Source organism: Oncorhynchus mykiss, chromosome 7 (assembly GCF_013265735.2).
Source record: "Oncorhynchus mykiss isolate Arlee chromosome 7, USDA_OmykA_1.1, whole genome shotgun sequence".
NCBI lineage: Eukaryota > Metazoa > Chordata > Actinopteri > Salmoniformes > Salmonidae > Oncorhynchus > Oncorhynchus mykiss.
Window position 1 is genome coordinate 88,789,720 of NC_048571.1, and position 19,428 is coordinate 88,809,147.

The 19,428-nt window shown below is 42.5% G+C and overlaps 1 protein-coding gene across 1 annotated transcript in view; it reads left to right on the forward strand.

Moving 5' to 3' along the window:
- The first annotated feature begins 1,050 nt into the window (after positions 1-1,050).
- The window catches only part of cass4 (Cas scaffold protein family member 4), a 61,386-nt gene continuing 43,008 nt past the window's right edge, over positions 1,051-19,428 (forward strand). Inside the window, exon 1 of the mRNA XM_036984349.1 lies at positions 1,051-1,419. Within this exon, the coding sequence (XP_036840244.1) occupies positions 1,414-1,419 (6 nt within the window). The 5' untranslated portion in view covers positions 1,051-1,413. The remainder of the gene's footprint in view (positions 1,420-19,428) is intronic.

The window sequence follows — 19,428 nt, forward strand, 5'->3', positions numbered from 1 at the left end:
GGGTGAGTTAGCGGGATGAGGGGTGAGTTAGTGGGGTGCGGGGTGAGGAAAGAATTTAGCGGGGTGAGTTAGTGGGGTGAGGTCGCTGGGTGAGTTAGCTGGGTGAGGAGTGAGTTAGCGGGGTGAGTTAGTGGGGTGAGGTCGCTGGGTGAGGAGTGAGTTAGCGGGGTGAGTTAGTGGGGTGAGGTCGCTGGGTGAGTTAGCTGGGTGAGGAGTGAGTTAGCGGGGTGAGTTAGCTGGGTGAGGTGTGAGTTAGCGGCGTGAGGAGTGAGTTACCGGGGTGAGTTAGCGGGGTGAGGAGTGAGTTAGCGGGTGAGGTGTGAGTTAGTGGGGTGAGGTGTGAGTTAGCGGGGTGAGGTGTGAGTTACCGGGGTGAGGTGTGAGTTACCGGGGTGAGGGGTGAGTTAGCTGGGTGTGTTAGTGGGGTGAGGGGTGAGTTAGCGGGGTGAGGGGTGAGTTAGCTGGGTGACGGGTGAGTTAGCTGGGTGAGGGGTGAGTTAGCGGGGTGAGTTAGTGAGGTGAGGAGTGAGTTAGCGGGGTGAGGGGTGAGTCAGCTGGGTGAGTTAGCGATGTGAGGGGTGAGTTAGTGGGGTGAGGGGTGAGTTAGCGGGGTGAGTTAGCGGGATGAGTTAGCGGGGTGAGGGGTGAGTTAGCAGGGTGAGTTAGCTGGGTGAAGGGTGAGTTAGCAGGGTGAGTTAGCGGGGTGAGTTTGAGGGGTGAATTAGCGGGGTGAGGGGTGAGTTGAGTTAGCGGGGTGAGGGGTGCGTTAGCGGGGTGAGTTAGCTGGGTGAGTTAGCGGGTTGAGGGGTGAGTTAGCGGCGTGAGGGTGAGTTACCGTGGTGGGGAGTGAGTTTGAGGGGTGAGGAGTGACTTAGCGGGGTGAGGAGTGACTTAGCGGGGTGAGGGGTGAGTTAGCGAGGTGAGGTTTGAGTTTGAGGGATGAGGGTGTGGCCAAGGAGAGAGGGGTGCTTCAGCCAGCCAGTGAGAAACCAGGAAACCCAATCTGTCAAAGCCGCTGAGTGTTCTGCCCCTTCAGTGAAGGGTCTGGGGCTCTGTGACAAGCACACAATGTGTTTCAGAGAGGGAGAGAGGGACAACCACCGCAACCCTGCTTCACAGAGAGGATTCATCCCGTGCTTTAACTGAAATAGGTGCCCGTACTGTTTATATTTAGGTGCCAGAACTGCAGTCTTTCTAGACCAATAGGTGCAGGGACTCAAAGCAGTTGAACATTTCGCCTTAGTTCCAGTGCGTTCCTGCTCAAGACAAGCACTGGATTCACCAGACAGATAGACAGACAAGCAGACAGACAGGCAGAACGTCAGTTATGATTGACGGTATAGAGGAGGACCTGTGAACTCAACTACTAAACGAACAACTGTTTTCCTGAGTGGTTGGATACGGATTCCAAATATGGAGGTATGTTCCAGCACCGTGTTACTGATAATTTTTGTACAAAGTAAATCAGCTGGTTATCTCGTGTTTTGAAGTCTTATGTAGAAATGTGTGTGTTTTGCTCCTTCCTGTCGCCGGCTCATTCATTCATTGCCCTAGTTTATGTTGTGCCCTCTGAAGGAATGTTTGCTTGTAAGACCACCTGCTTTGATTTCACTTTGAGTTGCGGTGTCAGCTAGTAGCTACCTCCTGTTTCCATGCCCCTCACCCTCTACCCCCCCCCCCTCGTCAGCTCTGTAACATGAGACTATATCATGTCAGAGAGATTCTCAGTCTCTATGAGCCTCAGTAAACCCTCAGCCTTTAGAAGATGTATAAAACCGGGCTTTCAGAAGCCCATCAGATCCACAAGTTGCATCCCAACTGTCACCCTTGTTCTCTGCGTAGCTTTTGGCCAGGCCCCATAGGGAGTATTTGGTACAGATGCCAGGCTTCAGAAGCTGTAAATGAAGACTAGCTGTTGAACTAGCTAACAGCTAAAACCAGATCACTGGAGCTTCACAGCTGATCTCCATTGTTTTAAAAGCGTGAAGCTCTGAAGCTGCTGGTGAGACGATTGCAAATTGGAATGAGACAGCAGCTCTATGTACTGTCAGGGTCTGTGTCCCTCTGTCAGGGTCTGTGTCCCTCTGTCAGGGTCTGTCAGGGTCTGTGTCCCTCTGTCAGGGTCTGCCAGGGTCTGTGTCTGTCTGTCAGGGTCTGTCAGGGTCTGTGTCTGTCTGTCAGGGTCTGTGTCTGTCTGTCAGGGTCTGTCAGGGTCTGTGTCCCTCTGTCAGGGTCTGTCACAGTCTGTCAGGGTCTGTGTCCCTCTGTCAGGGTCTGTCAGGGTCTGTCAGGATCTGTGTCTGTCTGTCAGGGTCTGTCAGGGTCTGTCAGGGTCTTTGTCCCTCTGTCAGGGTCTGTGTCCCTCTGCCAGGGTCTGTCAGGGTCTGTGTCCCTCTGTCAGGGTCTGTGTCCCTCTGTCAGGGTCTGTGTCCCTCTGTCAGGGTCTGTCAAGGTCTGTGTCCCTCTGTCAGGGTCTGTGTCCCTCTGTCAGGGTCTGTCAGGGCCTGAGTCCCTCTGTCAGAGTCTGTCAGGGTCTGTCAGGGTCTGTGTCTGTCTGTCAGGGTCTGTGTCTGTCTGTCTGTCAGAGTCTGTGTCTGTCTGTCAGGGTCTGTGTCTGTCTGTCAGGGTCTGTGTCTGTCTGTCAGAGTCTGTGTCTGTCTGTCAGAGTCTGTGTCTGTCTGTCAGAGTCTGTGTCTGTCTGTCAGGGTCTGTGTCCCTCTGTCAGGGTCTGTCAGGATCTGTGTCCCTCTGTCAGGGTCTGTCAGGGTCTGTCACTGTCTGTCAGAGTCTGTGTCCCTCTGTCAGGGTCTGTCAGGGTCTCTGTCTGTCTGTCTGTCAGAGTCTGTGTCTGTCTGTCAGGGTCTGTGTCCCTCTGACAGGGTCTGTCAGGGTCTGTGTCTGTCTGTCAGGGTCTGTGTCTGTCTGTCAGGGTCTGTGTCTGTCTGTCAGGGTCTGTGTCCCTCTGACAGGGTCTGTCAGGGTCTGTGTCTGTCTGTCAGGGTCTGTGTCTGTCTGTCAGGGTCTGTCAGGGTCTGTGTCCCTCTGTCAGGGTCTGTCAGGGTCTGTGTCTGTCTGTCAGGGTCTGTGTCTGTCTGTCAGGGTATGCCAGGGTCTGTGTCCCTCTGTCAGGGTCTGTCAGGGTCTGTGTCCCTCTGTCAGGGTCTGTCAGGGTCTGAGTCCCTCTGTCAGGGTCTGTCAGGGTCTGCGTCTCTCTGTCAGGGTCTGTGTCCCTCTGTCAGGGTCTGTCAGGGTCTGTCAGGGTCTGAGTCCCTCTGTCAGGGTCTGTCAGGGTCTGAGTCCCTCTGTCAGGGTCTGTCAAGGTCTGTGTCTCTCTGTCAGGGTCTGTGTCCCTCTGTCAGGGTCTGTCAGGGTCTGTGTCCCTCTGTCTGTCAGGATCTGTGTCCCTCTGTCTGTCAGGGTCTGAGTCCCTCTGTCAGGGTCTGTGTCCCTCTGTCAGGGTCTGTCAGGGTCTGTGTCCCTCTGTCAGGGTCTGTGTCCCTCTGTCAGGGTCTATGTCCCTCTGTCAGGGTCTGTGTCCCTCTGTCAGGGTCTGTCAGGGTCTGTGTCTGTCTGTCAGGGTCTGTGTCCCTCTGTCAGGGTCTGTCAGGGTCTGTCAGGATCTGTGTCTGTCTGTCAGGGTCTGTCAGGGTCTGTCAGGGTCTTTGTCCCTCTGTCAGGGTCTGTCAGGGTCTGTGTCTGTCTGTCAGGGTCTGTGTCCCTCTGTCAGGGTCTGTCAGGGTCTGTGTCCCTCTGTCAGGGTCTGTCAAGGTCTGTGTCCCTCTGTCAGGGTCTGTGTCTCTCTGTCAGGGTCTGTGTCCCTCTGTCAGGGTCTGTCAGGGTCTGTGTCCCTCTGTCTGTCAGGGTCTGTGTCTGTCTGTCTGTCAGGGTCTGTGTCCCCCTGTCTGACAGGATCTGTCAGGGTCTGTGTCCCTCTGTCTGTCAGGGTCTGTGAAAGTATGTCTGTCAGAGTCTGTGTCCCTCTGTCTGTCAGGGTCTTTGTCTATCTGTCTGTCAGGGTCTGTGTCCCTCTGTCAGGGTCTGTCAGGGTCTGTGTCTGTCTGTCAGGGTCTGTCAGGGTCTGTGTCCCTCTGTCAGGGTCTGTCAGGGTCTGTGTCTGTCTGTCAGGGTCTGTCAGGGTCTGAGTCCCTCTGTCAGGGTCTGTCAAGGTCTGTGTCCCTCTGTCAGGGTCTGTGTCTCTCTGTCAGGGTCTGTGTCCCTCTGTCAGGGTCTGTCAGGGTCTGTGTCCCTCTGTCTGTCAGGGTCTGTGTCTGTCTGTCTGTCAGGATCTGTGTCCCCCTGTCTGACAGGATCTGTCAGGGTCTGTGTCCCTCTGTCTGTCAGGGTCTGTGTCCCTCTGTCTGTCCGAGTCTGTGTCCCTCTGTCTGTCAGGGTCTGTGAAAGTCTGTCTGTCAGAGTCTGTGTCCCTCTGTCTGTCAGGGTCTGTGTCTGTCTGTCTGTCAGGGTCTGTGTCTGTCTGTCTGTCCTTGTCTTCTCTTGTCGTAGTGTGTGTGTGTCTGTCTGTCCTTGTCTTCTCTTGTCGTAGTGTGTGTCTGTCTGTCTGTCCTTGTCTTCTCTTGTCGTAGTGTGTGTCTGTCTGTCTGTCCCTGTCTTCTCTTGTCGTAGTGTGTGTGATCATGGCCTCTAGTAAAAGCAGAAGACGCAGGAGGTCAGGAAGTCTGTAGTTAAATAAAACCAGACGGTAGCAGGAGATAAGCTGCACTACACGCTTCACGACATTACTGCAGGAGATAAGTTGCTGTTCAGGAAAACACAGTAAACAGTTATTAACCCTAACCCTGTCACTACAGTACTAGAGTATATAGTTACCTACCCTGTCACTACAGTACTAGAGTATATAGTTACCTACCCTGTCACTACAGTACTAGAGTATATAGTTACCTACCCTGTCACTACAGTACTACAGTATATAGTTACTAACCCTGGTCACTACAGTATATAGTTAGTAACTCTGGTCACTACAGTATATAGTTACTAACCCTGGTCACTACAGTATATAGTTAGTAACTCTGGTCACTACAGTATATAGTTACTAACCCTGGTCACTTCAGTATATAGTTACTAACCCTGGTCACTACAGTATATACTTACTAACCCTGGTCACTACAGTATATAGTTACTAACCCTGGTCACTACAGTACTACAGTATATAGTTACTAACCCTGGTCACTACAGTATATAGTTACTAACCCTGGTTGCTACAGTATATAGTTACTAACACTGGTTGCTACAGTACTACAGTATATAGTTACTAACCCTGGTCACTACAGTACTACATGATATAGTTACTAACCCTGGTCACTACAGTACTACAGTATATAGTTACTAACCCTGGTCGCTAGAGTATATAGTTACTAACCCTGGTCACTACAGTACTACAGGATATAGTTACTAACCCTGGTCACTACAGTACTACAGTATATAGTTACTAACCCTGGTCACTACAGTATAAAGTTACTAACCCTGGTCACAACAGTATAAAGTTACTAACCCTGGTCACTACAGTATATAGTTACTAACCCTGGTCACTACAGTACTACAGTATATAGTTAGTAACCCTGGTCACTACAGTACTACAGTATATAGTTACTAACCCTGGTCACTACAGTACTACAGTATATAGTTAGTAACCCTGGTCACTACAGTATATAGTTACTAACCCTGGTCACTACAGTATATAGTTACTAACCCTGGTCACTACAGTATATAGTTACTAACCCTGGTCACTACAGTACTACAGTATATAGTTACTAACCCTGGTCACTACAGTACTACAGTATATAGTTACTAACCCTGGTCACTACAGTACTACAGTATATAGTTACTAACCCTGGTCACTACAGTATAAAGTTACTAACCCTGGTCACAACAGTATAAAGTTACTAACCCTGGTCACTACAGTATATAGTTACTAACCCTGGTCACTACAGTACTACAGTATATAGTTAGTAACCCTGGTCACTACAGTACTACAGTATATAGTTACTAACCCTGGTCACTACAGTATATAGTTACTAACCCTGGTCACTACAGTATATAGTTACTAACCCTGGTCACTACAGTACTACAGTATATAGTTACTAACCCTGGTCACTACAGTACTACAGTATATAGTTACTAACCCTGGTCACTACAGTACTACAGTATATAGTTACTAACCCTGGTCACTACAGTATAAAGTTACTAACCCTGGTCACAACAGTATAAAGTTACTAACCCTGGTCACTACAGTATATAGTTACTAACCCTGGTCACTACAGTACTACAGTATATAGTTAGTAACCCTGGTCACTACAGTACTACAGTATATAGTTACTAACCCTGGTCACTACAGTACTACAGTATATAGTTAGTAACCCTGGTCACTACAGTACTACAGTATATAGTTACTAACCCTGGTCACTACAGTATATAGTTACTAACCCTGGTCACTACAGTATATAGTTACTAACCCTGGTCACTACAGTACTACAGTATATAGTTACTAACCCTGGTCACTACAGTACTACAGTATATAGTTACTAACCCTGGTCACTACAGTGTATAGTTACTAACCCTGGTCACTACAGTATATAGTTACTAACCCTGGTCACCACAGTATATAGTTACTAACCCTGGTCACTACAGTACTACAGTATATAGTTACTAACCCTGGTCGCTACAGTACTACAGGATATAGTTAATAACCCTGGTCACTACAGTACTACAGTATATAGTTACTAACCCTGGTCACTACAGTACTACAGTATATAGTTACTAACCCTGGTCACTACAGTATATGGTTAGTAACCCTGGTCACTACAGTATATAGTTACTAACCCTGGTTGCTACAGTACTACAGTATATAGTTACTACCCATGGTCACTACAGTATATAGTTACTAACCCTGGTCACTACAGTATATAGTTACTAACCCTGGTCACTACAGTATATAGTTACTAACCCTGGTCACTACAGTATATAGTTACTAACCCTGGTCACTACAGTACTACAGTATATAGTTACTAACCCTGTCACTACAGTATATAGTTACTAACCCTGGTCACTACAGTATATAGTTACTAACCCTGGTCACTACAGTATATAGTTACTAACCCTGGTCACTACAGTATATAGTTACTAACCCTGGTCACTACAGTATATAGTTACTAACCCTGGTCACTACAGTATATAGTTACTAACCCTGGTCACTACAGTAATACAGTATATAGTTACTACCCATGGTCACTACAGTATATAGTTACTAACCCTGGTCACTACAGTAATACAGTATATAGTTACTAACCCTGGTCACTACAGTATATAGTTACTAACCCTGGTCACTACAGTATATAGTTACTAACCCTGGTCACTACAGTATATAGTTACTAACCCTGGTCACTACAGTATATAGTTACTAACCCTGGTCACTACAGTAATACAGTATATAGTTACTACCCATGGTCACTACAGTATATAGTTACTAACCCTGGTCACTACAGTAATACAGTATATAGTTACTAACCCTGGTCACTACAGTATATAGTTACTAACTCTGGTCACTACAGTATATAGTTACTAACCCTGGTCACTACAGTACTACAGTATATAGTTACTAACCCTGGTCACTACAGTATATAGTTACTAACTCTGGTCACTACAGTATATAGTTACTAACCCTGGTCACTACAGTATATAGTTACTAACCCTGGTCACTACAGTACTACAGTATATAGTTACTAACCCTGTCACTACAGTATATAGTTACTAACTCTGGTCACTACAGTATATAGTTACTAACTCTGGTCACTACAGTATATAGTTACTGACCCTGGTCACTACAGTATATAGTTACTAACCCTGGTCACTACAGTATATAGTTACTAACCCTGGTCACTACAGTATATAGTTACTAACCCTGGTCACTACAGTACTACAGTATATAGTTACTAACCCTGGTCACTACAGTATATAGTTACTAACCCTGGTTGCTACAGTATATAGTTACTAACCCTGGTTGCTACAGTACTACAGTATATAGTTACTAACCCTGGTTGCTACAGTATATAGTTACTAACCCTGGTTGCTACAGTACTACAGTATATAGTTACTAACCCAGGCCGTTACAGTACTACAGTATATAGTTACTAACCCTGGTCACTACAGCACTACATGATATAGTTACTAACCCTGGTCACTACAGTACTACAGTATATAGTTACTAACCCTGGTCGCTAGAGTATATAGTTACTAACCCTGGTCACTACAGTACTACAGGATATAGTTACTAACCCTGGTCACTACAGTACTACAGTATATAGTTACTAACCCTGGTCACTACAGTATAAAGTTACTAACCCTGGTCACAACAGTATAAAGTTACTAACCCTGGTCACTACAGTATATAGTTACTAACCCTGGTCACTACAGTACTACAGTATATAGTTAGTAACCCTGGTCACTACAGTACTACAGTATATAGTTACTAACCCTGGTCACTACAGTACTACAGTATATAGTTAGTAACCCTGGTCACTACAGTACTACAGTATATAGTTACTAACCCTGGTCACTACAGTACTACAGTATATAGTTAGTAACCCTGGTCACTACAGTACTACAGTATATAGTTACTAACCCTGGTCACTACAGTATATAGTTACTAACCCTGGTCACTACAGTACATAGTTACTAACCCTGGTCACTACAGTACTACAGTATATAGTTACTAACCCTGGTCACTACAGTACTACAGTATATAGTTACTAACCCTGGTCACTACAGTACTACATTATATAGTTACTAACCCTGGTCACTACAGTATAAAGTTACTAACCCTGGTCACAACAGTATAAAGTTACTAACCCTGGTCACTACAGTATATAGTTACTAACCCTGGTCACTACAGTACTACAGTATATAGTTAGTAACCCTGGTCACTACAGTACTACAGTATATAGTTACTAACCCTGGTCACTACAGTACTACAGTATATAGTTAGTAACCCTGGTCACTACAGTACTACAGTATATAGTTACTAACCCTGGTCACTACAGTATATAGTTACTAACCCTGGTCACTACAGTATATAGTTACTAACCCTGGTCACTACAGTACTACAGTATATAGTTACTAACCCTGGTCACTACAGTACTACAGTATATAGTTACTAACCCTGGTCACTACAGTATATAGTTACTAACCCTGGTCACTACAGTATATAGTTACTAACCCTGGTCACCACAGTATATAGTTACTAACCCTGGTCACTACAGTACTACAGTATATAGTTACTAACCCTGGTCGCTACAGTACTACAGGATATAGTTAATAACCCTGGTCACTACAGTACTACAGTATATAGTTACTAACCCTGGTCACTACAGTACTACAGTATATAGTTACTAACCCTGGTCACTACAGTATATGGTTAGTAACCCTGGTCACTACAGTATATAGTTACTAACCCTGGTTGCTACAGTACTACAGTATATAGTTACTATCCATGGTCACTACAGTATATAGTTACTAACCCTGGTCACTTCAGTAATACAGTATATAGTTACTAACCCTGGTCACTACAGTATATAGTTACTAACCCTGGTCACTACAGTACTACAGTATATAGTTACTAACCCTGGTCACTACAGTACTACAGTATATAGTTACTAACCCTGGTCGCTACAGTATATAGTTACTAACCCTGGTCACTACAGTATATAGTTACTAACCCTGGTCACTACAGGATATAGTTACTAACCCTGGTCACTACAGGATATAGTTACTAACCCTGGTCACTACAGTACTACAGTATATAGTTACTAACCCTGGTCGCTACAGTATATAGTTACTAACCCTGGTCACTACAGTATATAGTTACTAACCCTGGTAACTACAGGATATAGTTACTAACCCTGGTCACTACAGGATATAGTTACTAACCCTGGTCACTACAGTACTACAGTATATAGTTACTAACCCTGGTCGCTACAGTATATAGTTACTAACCCTGGTCACTACAGTATATAGTTACTAACCATGGTCACTACAGTACTACAGGATATAGTTACTAACCCTGGTCACTACAGTACTACAGTATATAGTTACTAACCCTGGTCACTACAGTATAAAGTTACTATCCCTGGTCACTACAGTATATAGTTACTGACCCTGGTCACTACAGTATATAGTTACTAACCCTGGTCACTACAGTATATAGTTACTAACCCTGGTCGCTACAGTATATAGTTACTAACCCTGGTCACTACAGTATATAGTTACTAACCATGGTCACTACAGTACTACAGGATATAGTTACTAACCCTGGTCACTACAGTACTACAGTATATAGTTACTAACCCTGGTCACTACAGTATAAAGTTACTAACCCAAGTCACTACAGTATATAGTTACTAACCCTGGTCACTTCAGTATATAGTTACTAACCCTGGTCACTACAGTATATAGTTACTAACCCTGGTCACTACAGTATATAGTTACTGACCCTGGTCACTACAGTATATAGTTACTGACCCTGGTCACTACAGTATATAGTTACTGACCCTGGTCACTACAGTATAAAGTTACTAACCCTGGTCACTACAGTATAAAGTTACTAACCCTGGTCACTACAGTATATAGTTACTAACCCTGGTCACTACAGTATATAGTTACTGACCCTGGTCACTACAGTATATAGTTACTAACCCTTGTCACTACAGTATATAGTCACTAACCCTGGTCACTACAGTACTACAGTATATAGTTACTAACCCTGGTCACTACAGTATATAGTTACTGACCCTGGTCACTACAGTATATAGTTACTAACCCTGGTCACTACAGTATATAGTTACTAACCCTGGTTGCTACAGTATATAGTTACTAACCCTGGTTGCTACAGTACTACAGTATATAGTTACTAACCCTGGTCACTACAGTATATAGTTACTAACCCTGGTCACTACAGCACTACATGATATAGTTACTAACCCTGGTCACTACAGTACTACAGTATATAGTTACTAACCCTGGTCGCTAGAGTATATAGTTACTAACCCTGGTCACTACAGTACTACAGGATATAGTTACTAACCCTGGTCACTACAGTACTACAGTATATAGTTACTAACCCTGGTCACTACAGTATAAAGTTACTAACCCTGGTCACAACAGTATAAAGTTACTAACCCTGGTCACTACAGTATATAGTTACTAACCCTGGTCACTACAGTACTACAGTATATAGTTAGTAACCCTGGTCACTACAGTACTACAGTATATAGTTACTAACCCTGGTCACTACAGTACTACAGTATATAGTTAGTAACCCTGGTCACTACAGTACTACAGTATATAGTTACTAACCCTGGTCACTACAGTATATAGTTACTAACCCTGGTCACTACAGTACATAGTTACTAACCCTGGTCACTACAGTACTACAGTATATAGTTACTAACCCTGGTCACTACAGTACTACAGTATATAGTTACTAACCCTGGTCACTACAGTACTACATTATATAGTTACTAACCCTGGTCACTACAGTATAAAGTTACTAACCCTGGTCACAACAGTATAAAGTTACTAACCCTGGTCACGACAGTATATAGTTACTAACCCTGGTCACTACAGTACTACAGTATATAGTTAGTAACCCTGGTCACTACAGTACTACAGTATATAGTTACTAACCCTGGTCACTACAGTACTACAGTATATAGTTAGTAACCCTGGTCACTACAGTACTACAGTATATAGTTACTAACCCTGGTCACTACAGTATATAGTTACTAACCCTGGTCACTACAGTATATAGTTACTAACCCTGGTCACTACAGTACTACAGTATATAGTTACTAACCCTGGTCACTACAGTACTACAGTATATAGTTACTAACCCTGGTCACTACAGTATATAGTTACTAACCCTGGTCACTACAGTATATAGTTACTAACCCTGGTCACCACAGTATATAGTTACTAACCCTGGTCACTACAGTACTACAGTATATAGTTACTAACCCTGGTCGCTACAGTACTACAGGATATAGTTAATAACCCTGGTCACTACAGTACTACAGTATATAGTTACTAACCCTGGTCACTACAGTACTACAGTATATAGTTACTAACCCTGGTCACTACAGTATATGGTTAGTAACCCTGGTCACTACAGTATATAGTTACTAACCCTGGTTGCTACAGTACTACAGTATATAGTTACTATCCATGGTCACTACAGTATATAGTTACTAACCCTGGTCACTTCAGTAATACAGTATATAGTTACTAACCCTGGTCACTACAGTATATAGTTACTAACCCTGGTCACTAAAGTACTACAGTATATAGTTACTAACCCTGGTCACTACAGTACTACAGTATATAGTTACTAACCCTGGTCGCTACAGTATATAGTTACTAACCCTGATCACTACAGTATATAGTTACTAACCATGGTCACTACAGTACTACAGTATATAGTTACTAACCCTGGTCACTACAGTATATAGTTACTAACCCTGGTCACTACAGTATATAGTTACTAACCCTGGTCACCACAGTATATAGTTACTAACCCTGGTCACTACAGTACTACAGTATATAGTTACTAACCCTGGTCGCTACAGTACTACAGGATATAGTTAATAACCCTGGTCACTACAGTACTACAGTATATAGTTACTAACCCTGGTCACTACAGTACTACAGTATATAGTTACTAACCCTGGTCACTACAGTATATGGTTAGTAACCCTGGTCACTACAGTATATAGTTACTAACCCTGGTTGCTACAGTACTACAGTATATAGTTACTATCCATGGTCACTACAGTATATAGTTACTAACCCTGGTCACTTCAGTAATACAGTATATAGTTACTAACCCTGGTCACTACAGTATATAGTTACTAACCCTGGTCACTACAGTACTACAGTATATAGTTACTAACCCTGGTCACTACAGTACTACAGTATATAGTTACTAACCCTGGTCGCTACAGTATATAGTTACTAACCCTGGTCACTACAGTATATAGTTACTAACCCTGGTCACTACAGGATATAGTTACTAACCCTGGTCACTACAGGATATAGTTACTAACCCTGGTCACTACAGTACTACAGTATATAGTTACTAACCCTGGTCGCTACAGTATATAGTTACTAACCCTGGTCACTACAGTATATAGTTACTAACCCTGGTAACTACAGGGTATAGTTACTAACCCTGGTCACTACAGGATATAGTTACTAACCCTGGTCACTACAGTACTACAGTATATAGTTACTAACCCTGGTCGCTACAGTATATAGTTACTAACCCTGGTCACTACAGTATATAGTTACTAACCATGGTCACTACAGTACTACAGGATATAGTTACTAACCCTGGTCACTACAGTACTACAGTATATAGTTACTAACCCTGGTCACTACAGTATAAAGTTACTATCCCTGGTCACTACAGTATATAGTTACTGACCCTGGTCACTACAGTATATAGTTACTAACCCTGGTCACTACAGTATATAGTTACTAACCCTGGTCGCTACAGTATATAGTTACTAACCCTGGTCACTACAGTATATAGTTACTAACCCTGGTCACTACAGTACTACAGTATATAGTTACTAACCCTGGTCACTACAGTATAAAGTTACTAACCCTGGTCACTACAGTATATAGTTACTAACCCTGGTCACTTCAGTATATAGTTACTAACCCTGGTCACTACAGTATATAGTTACTAACCCTGGTCACTACAGTATATAGTTACTGACCCTGGTCACTACAGTATATAGTTACTGACCCTGGTCACTACAGTATATAGTTACTGACCCTGGTCACTACAGTATAAAGTTACTAACCCTGGTCACTACAGTATAAAGTTACTAACCCTGGTCACTACAGTATATAGTTACTAACCCTGGTCACTACAGTATATAGTTACTGACCCTGGTCACTACAGTATATAGTTACTAACCCTTGTCACTACAGTATATAGTCACTAACCCTGGTCACTACAGTACTACAGTATATAGTTACTAACCCTGGTCACTACAGTATATAGTTACTGACCCTGGTCACTACAGTATATAGTTACTAACCCTGGTCACTACAGTATATAGTCACTAACCCTGGTCACTACAGTACTACAGTATATAGTTACTAACCCTGGTCACTACAGTATATAGTTACTAACCCTGGTCACTACAGTATATAGTTACTAACCCTGGTCGTTACAGTACTACAGTATATAGTTACTATCCCTGGTCACCACAGTATATAGTTACTAACCCTGGTTGCTACAGTACTACAGTATATAGTTACTAACCCTGGTCACTACAGTATAAAGTTACTAACCCTGGTCACTACAGTATATAGTTACTGACCCTGGTCACTACAGTATATAGTTACTAACCCTGGTCACTACAGTACTATGTATATAGTTACTAACCCTGGTCACTACAGTATAAAGTTACTAACCCTGGTCACTACAGTATATAGTTACTAACCCTGGTCACTTCAGTATATAGTTACTAACCCTGGTCACTACAGTATATAGTTACTAACCCTGGTCACTACAGTATATAGTTACTGACCCTGGTCACTACAGTATATAGTTACTGACCCTGGTCACTACAGTATATAGTTACTGACCCTGGTCACTACAGTATAAAGTTACTAACCCTGGTCACTACAGTATAAAGTTACTAACCCTGGTCACTACAGTATATAGTTACTAACCCTGGTCACTACAGTATATAGTTACTGACCCTGGTCACTACAGTATATAGTTACTAACCCTTGTCACTACAGTATATAGTCACTAACCCTGGTCACTACAGTACTACAGTATATAGTTACTAACCCTGGTCACTACAGTATATAGTTACTGACCCTGGTCACTACAGTATATAGTTACTAACCCTGGTCACTACAGTATATAGTCACTAACCCTGGTCACTACAGTACTACAGTATATAGTTACTAACCCTGGTCACTACAGTATATAGTTACTAACCCTGGTCACTACAGTATATAGTTACTAACCCTGGTCGTTACAGTACTACAGTATATAGTTACTATCCCTGGTCACCACAGTATATAGTTACTAACCCTGGTTGCTACAGTACTACAGTATATAGTTACTAACCCTGGTCACTACAGTATAAAGTTACTAACCCTGGTCACTACAGTATATAGTTACTAACCCTGGTCACTACAGTACTACAGTATATAGTTACTAACCCTGGTCACTACAGTATATGGTTAGTAACCCTGGTCACTACAGTATATAGTTACTAACCCTGGTTGCTACAGTACTACAGTATATAGTTACTATCCATGGTCACTACAGTATATAGTTACTAACCCTGGTCACTACAGTAATACAGTATATAGTTACTAACCCTGGTCACTACAGTATATAGTTACTAACCCTGGTCACTACAGTACTACAGTATATAGTTACTAACCCTGGTCACTACAGTACTACAGTATATAGTTACTAACCCTGGTCGCTACAGTATATAGTTACTAACCCTGGTCACTACAGTATATAGTTACTAACCCTGGTCACTACAGGATATAGTTACTAACCCTGGTCACTACAGGATATAGTTACTAACCCTGGTCACTACAGTACTACAGTATATAGTTACTAACCCTGGTCGCTACAGTATATAGTTACTAACCCTGGTCACTACAGTATATAGTTACTAACCCTGGTAACTACAGGATATAGTTACTAACCCTGGTCACTACAGGATATAGTTACTAACCCTGGTCACTACAGTACTACAGTATATAGTTACTAACCCTGGTCGCTACAGTATATAGTTACTAACCCTGGTCACTACAGTATATAGTTACTAACCATGGTCACTACAGTACTACAGGATATAGTTACTAACCCTGGTCACTACAGTACTACAGTATATAGTTACTAACCCTGGTCACTACAGTATAAAGTTACTATCCCTGGTCACTACAGTATATAGTTACTATCCCTGGTCACTACAGTATATAGTTACTGACCCTGGTCACTACAGTATATAGTTACTAACCCTGGTCACTACAGTATATAGTTACTAACCCTGGTCGCTACAGTATATAGTTACTAACCCTGGTCACTACAGTATATAGTTACTAACCATGGTCACTACAGTACTACAGGATATAGTTACTAACCCTGGTCACTACAGTACTACAGTATATAGTTACTAACCCTGGTCACTACAGTATAAAGTTACTAACCCTGGTCACTACAGTATATAGTTACTAACCCTGGTCACTTCAGTATATAGTTACTAACCCTGGTCACTACAGTATATAGTTACTAACCCTGGTCACTACAGTATATAGTTACTGACCCTGGTCACTACAGTATATAGTTACTGACCCTGGTCACTACAGTATATAGTTACTGACCCTGGTCACTACAGTATAAAGTTACTAACCCTGGTCACTACAGTATAAAGTTACTAACCCTGGTCACTACAGTATATAGTTACTAACCCTGGTCACTACAGTATATAGTTACTGACCCTGGTCACTACAGTATATAGTTACTAACCCTTGTCACTACAGTATATAGTCACTAACCCTGGTCACTACAGTACTACAGTATATAGTTACTAACCCTGGTCACTACAGTATATAGTTACTGACCCTGGTCACTACAGTATATAGTTACTAACCCTGGTCACTACAGTATATAGTCACTAACCCTGGTCACTACAGTACTACAGTATATAGTTACTAACCCTGGTCACTACAGTATATAGTTACTAACCCTGGTCACTACAGTATATAGTTACTAACCCTGGTCGTTACAGTACTACAGTATATAGTTACTATCCCTGGTCACCACAGTATATAGTTACTAACCCTGGTTGCTACAGTACTACAGTATATAGTTACTAACCCTGGTCACTACAGTATAAAGTTACTAACCCTGGTCACTACAGTATATAGTTACTGACCCTGGTCACTACAGTATATAGTTACTAACCCTGGTCACTACAGTACTATGTATATAGTTACTAACCCTGGTCACTACAGTATAAAGTTACTAACCCTGGTCACTACAGTATATAGTTACTAACCCTGGTCACTTCAGTATATAGTTACTAACCCTGGTCACTACAGTATATAGTTACTAACCCTGGTCACTACAGTATATAGTTACTGACCCTGGTCACTACAGTATATAGTTACTGACCCTGGTCACTACAGTATATAGTTACTGACCCTGGTCACTACAGTATAAAGTTACTAACCCTGGTCACTACAGTATAAAGTTACTAACCCTGGTCACTACAGTATATAGTTACTAACCCTGGTCACTACAGTATATAGTTACTGACCCTGGTCACTACAGTATATAGTCACTAACCCTGGTCACTACAGTATATAGTTACTAACCCTTGTCACTACAGTATATAGTCACTAACCCTGGTCACTACAGTACTACAGTATATAGTTACTAACCCTGGTCACTACAGTATATAGTTACTGACCCTGGTCACTACAGTATATAGTTACTAACCCTGGTCACTACAGTATATAGTCACTAACCCTGGTCACTACAGTACTACAGTATATAGTTACTAACCCTGGTCACTACAGTATATAGTTACTAACCCTGGTCACTACAGTATATAGTTACTAACCCTGGTCGTTACAGTACTACAGTATATAGTTACTATCCCTGGTCACCACAGTATATAGTTACTAACCCTGGTTGCTACAGTACTACAGTATATAGTTACTAACCCTGGTCACTACAGTATATAGTTACTAACCCTGGTCACTACAGTATATAGTTACTGACCCTGGTCACTACAGTATATAGTTACTAACCCTTGTCACTACAGTATATAGTCACTAACCCTGGTCACTACAGTACTACAGTATATAGTTACTAACCCTGGTCACTACAGTATATAGTTACTGACCCTGGTCACTACAGTATATAGTTACTAACCCTGGTCACTACAGTATATAGTCACTAACCCTGGTCACTACAGTACTACAGTATATAGTTACTAACCCTGGTCACTACAGTATATAGTTACTAACCCTGGTCACTACAGTATATAGTTACTAACCCTGGTCGTTACAGTACTACAGTATATAGTTACTATCCCTGGTCACCACAGTATATAGTTACTAACCCTGGTTGCTACAGTACTACAGTATATAGTTACTAACCCTGGTCACTACAGTATAAAGTTACTAACCCTGGTCACTACAGTATATAGTTACTGACCCTGGTCACTACAGTATATAGTTACTAACCCTGGTCACTACAGTACTATGTATATAGTTACTAACCCTGGTCACTACAGTATATAGTCACTAACCCTGGCCACTACAGTATACCAGTATATAGTTACTAACCCTGGTCACTACAGTATATAGTTACTAACCCTGGTCACTACAGTATATAGTTACTAACCCTGGTCGTTACAGTACTACAGTATATAGTTACTAACCCTGGTCCCTACAGTACTACAGTATATAGTTAGTAACCCTGGTCACTACAGTACTACAGTATATAGTTACTAACCCTGGTCACTACAGTATATAGTTACTAACCCTGGTTGATACAGTACTACAGTATATAGTTACTAACCCTGGTCACTACAGTATATAGTTACTAACACTGGTCGCTACAGTACTACAGTACATAGTTACTAACCCTGGTCACTACAGTATATAGTTACTAACCCTGGTCACTACAGTATAAAGTTACTAACCCTGGTCACTACAGTATATAGTTACTAACCCTGGTCACTACAGTACTACAGTATATAGTTACTAACCCTGGTCACTACAGTATATAGTTACTAACCCTGGTCACTACAGTATATAGTTACTAACCCTGGTCACTACAGTATATAGTTACTAACCCTTTGTGACATAGTTCTCAGCGGTTGATACAGGAAATACCAGTGAGTCTCAGGGAGGTCATGTCAGTTTGTGTTTCAGTGCCAGCGGAGACAGTCTGTCTCCCAGCAGCCACTCTGTCTCTTTGTTTGGTTCAGGGGAAAGGGGTCAGAGGTCACTCTCCTTCCAATACAATAACACTTCCTGATGACCTCACTGATTCAGTAGAACTTCAGATAAAACACATTTCAAATCTGACTCCAGTTTTGATAATTCATTCGTACTGTTCGATGAAAACCTTTGAAGACTGGTGTAATGCAAAACTCTAAGAGCTGGACATTATTTGCCAAAAGAGATGCAATATATATTCTGTTCTATGTTCTCACAGACAACTACAGTATGTCATACTGCTCATCCTACCTCTTAATGTCATGTATTGTCATATTATGTCTTGTTCCTGTTCTTTCTCTTCACTCCGTCTCCCTCTGCTGGTCGTATTAGGTTACCTTCTCTTCCCCTCCTTCC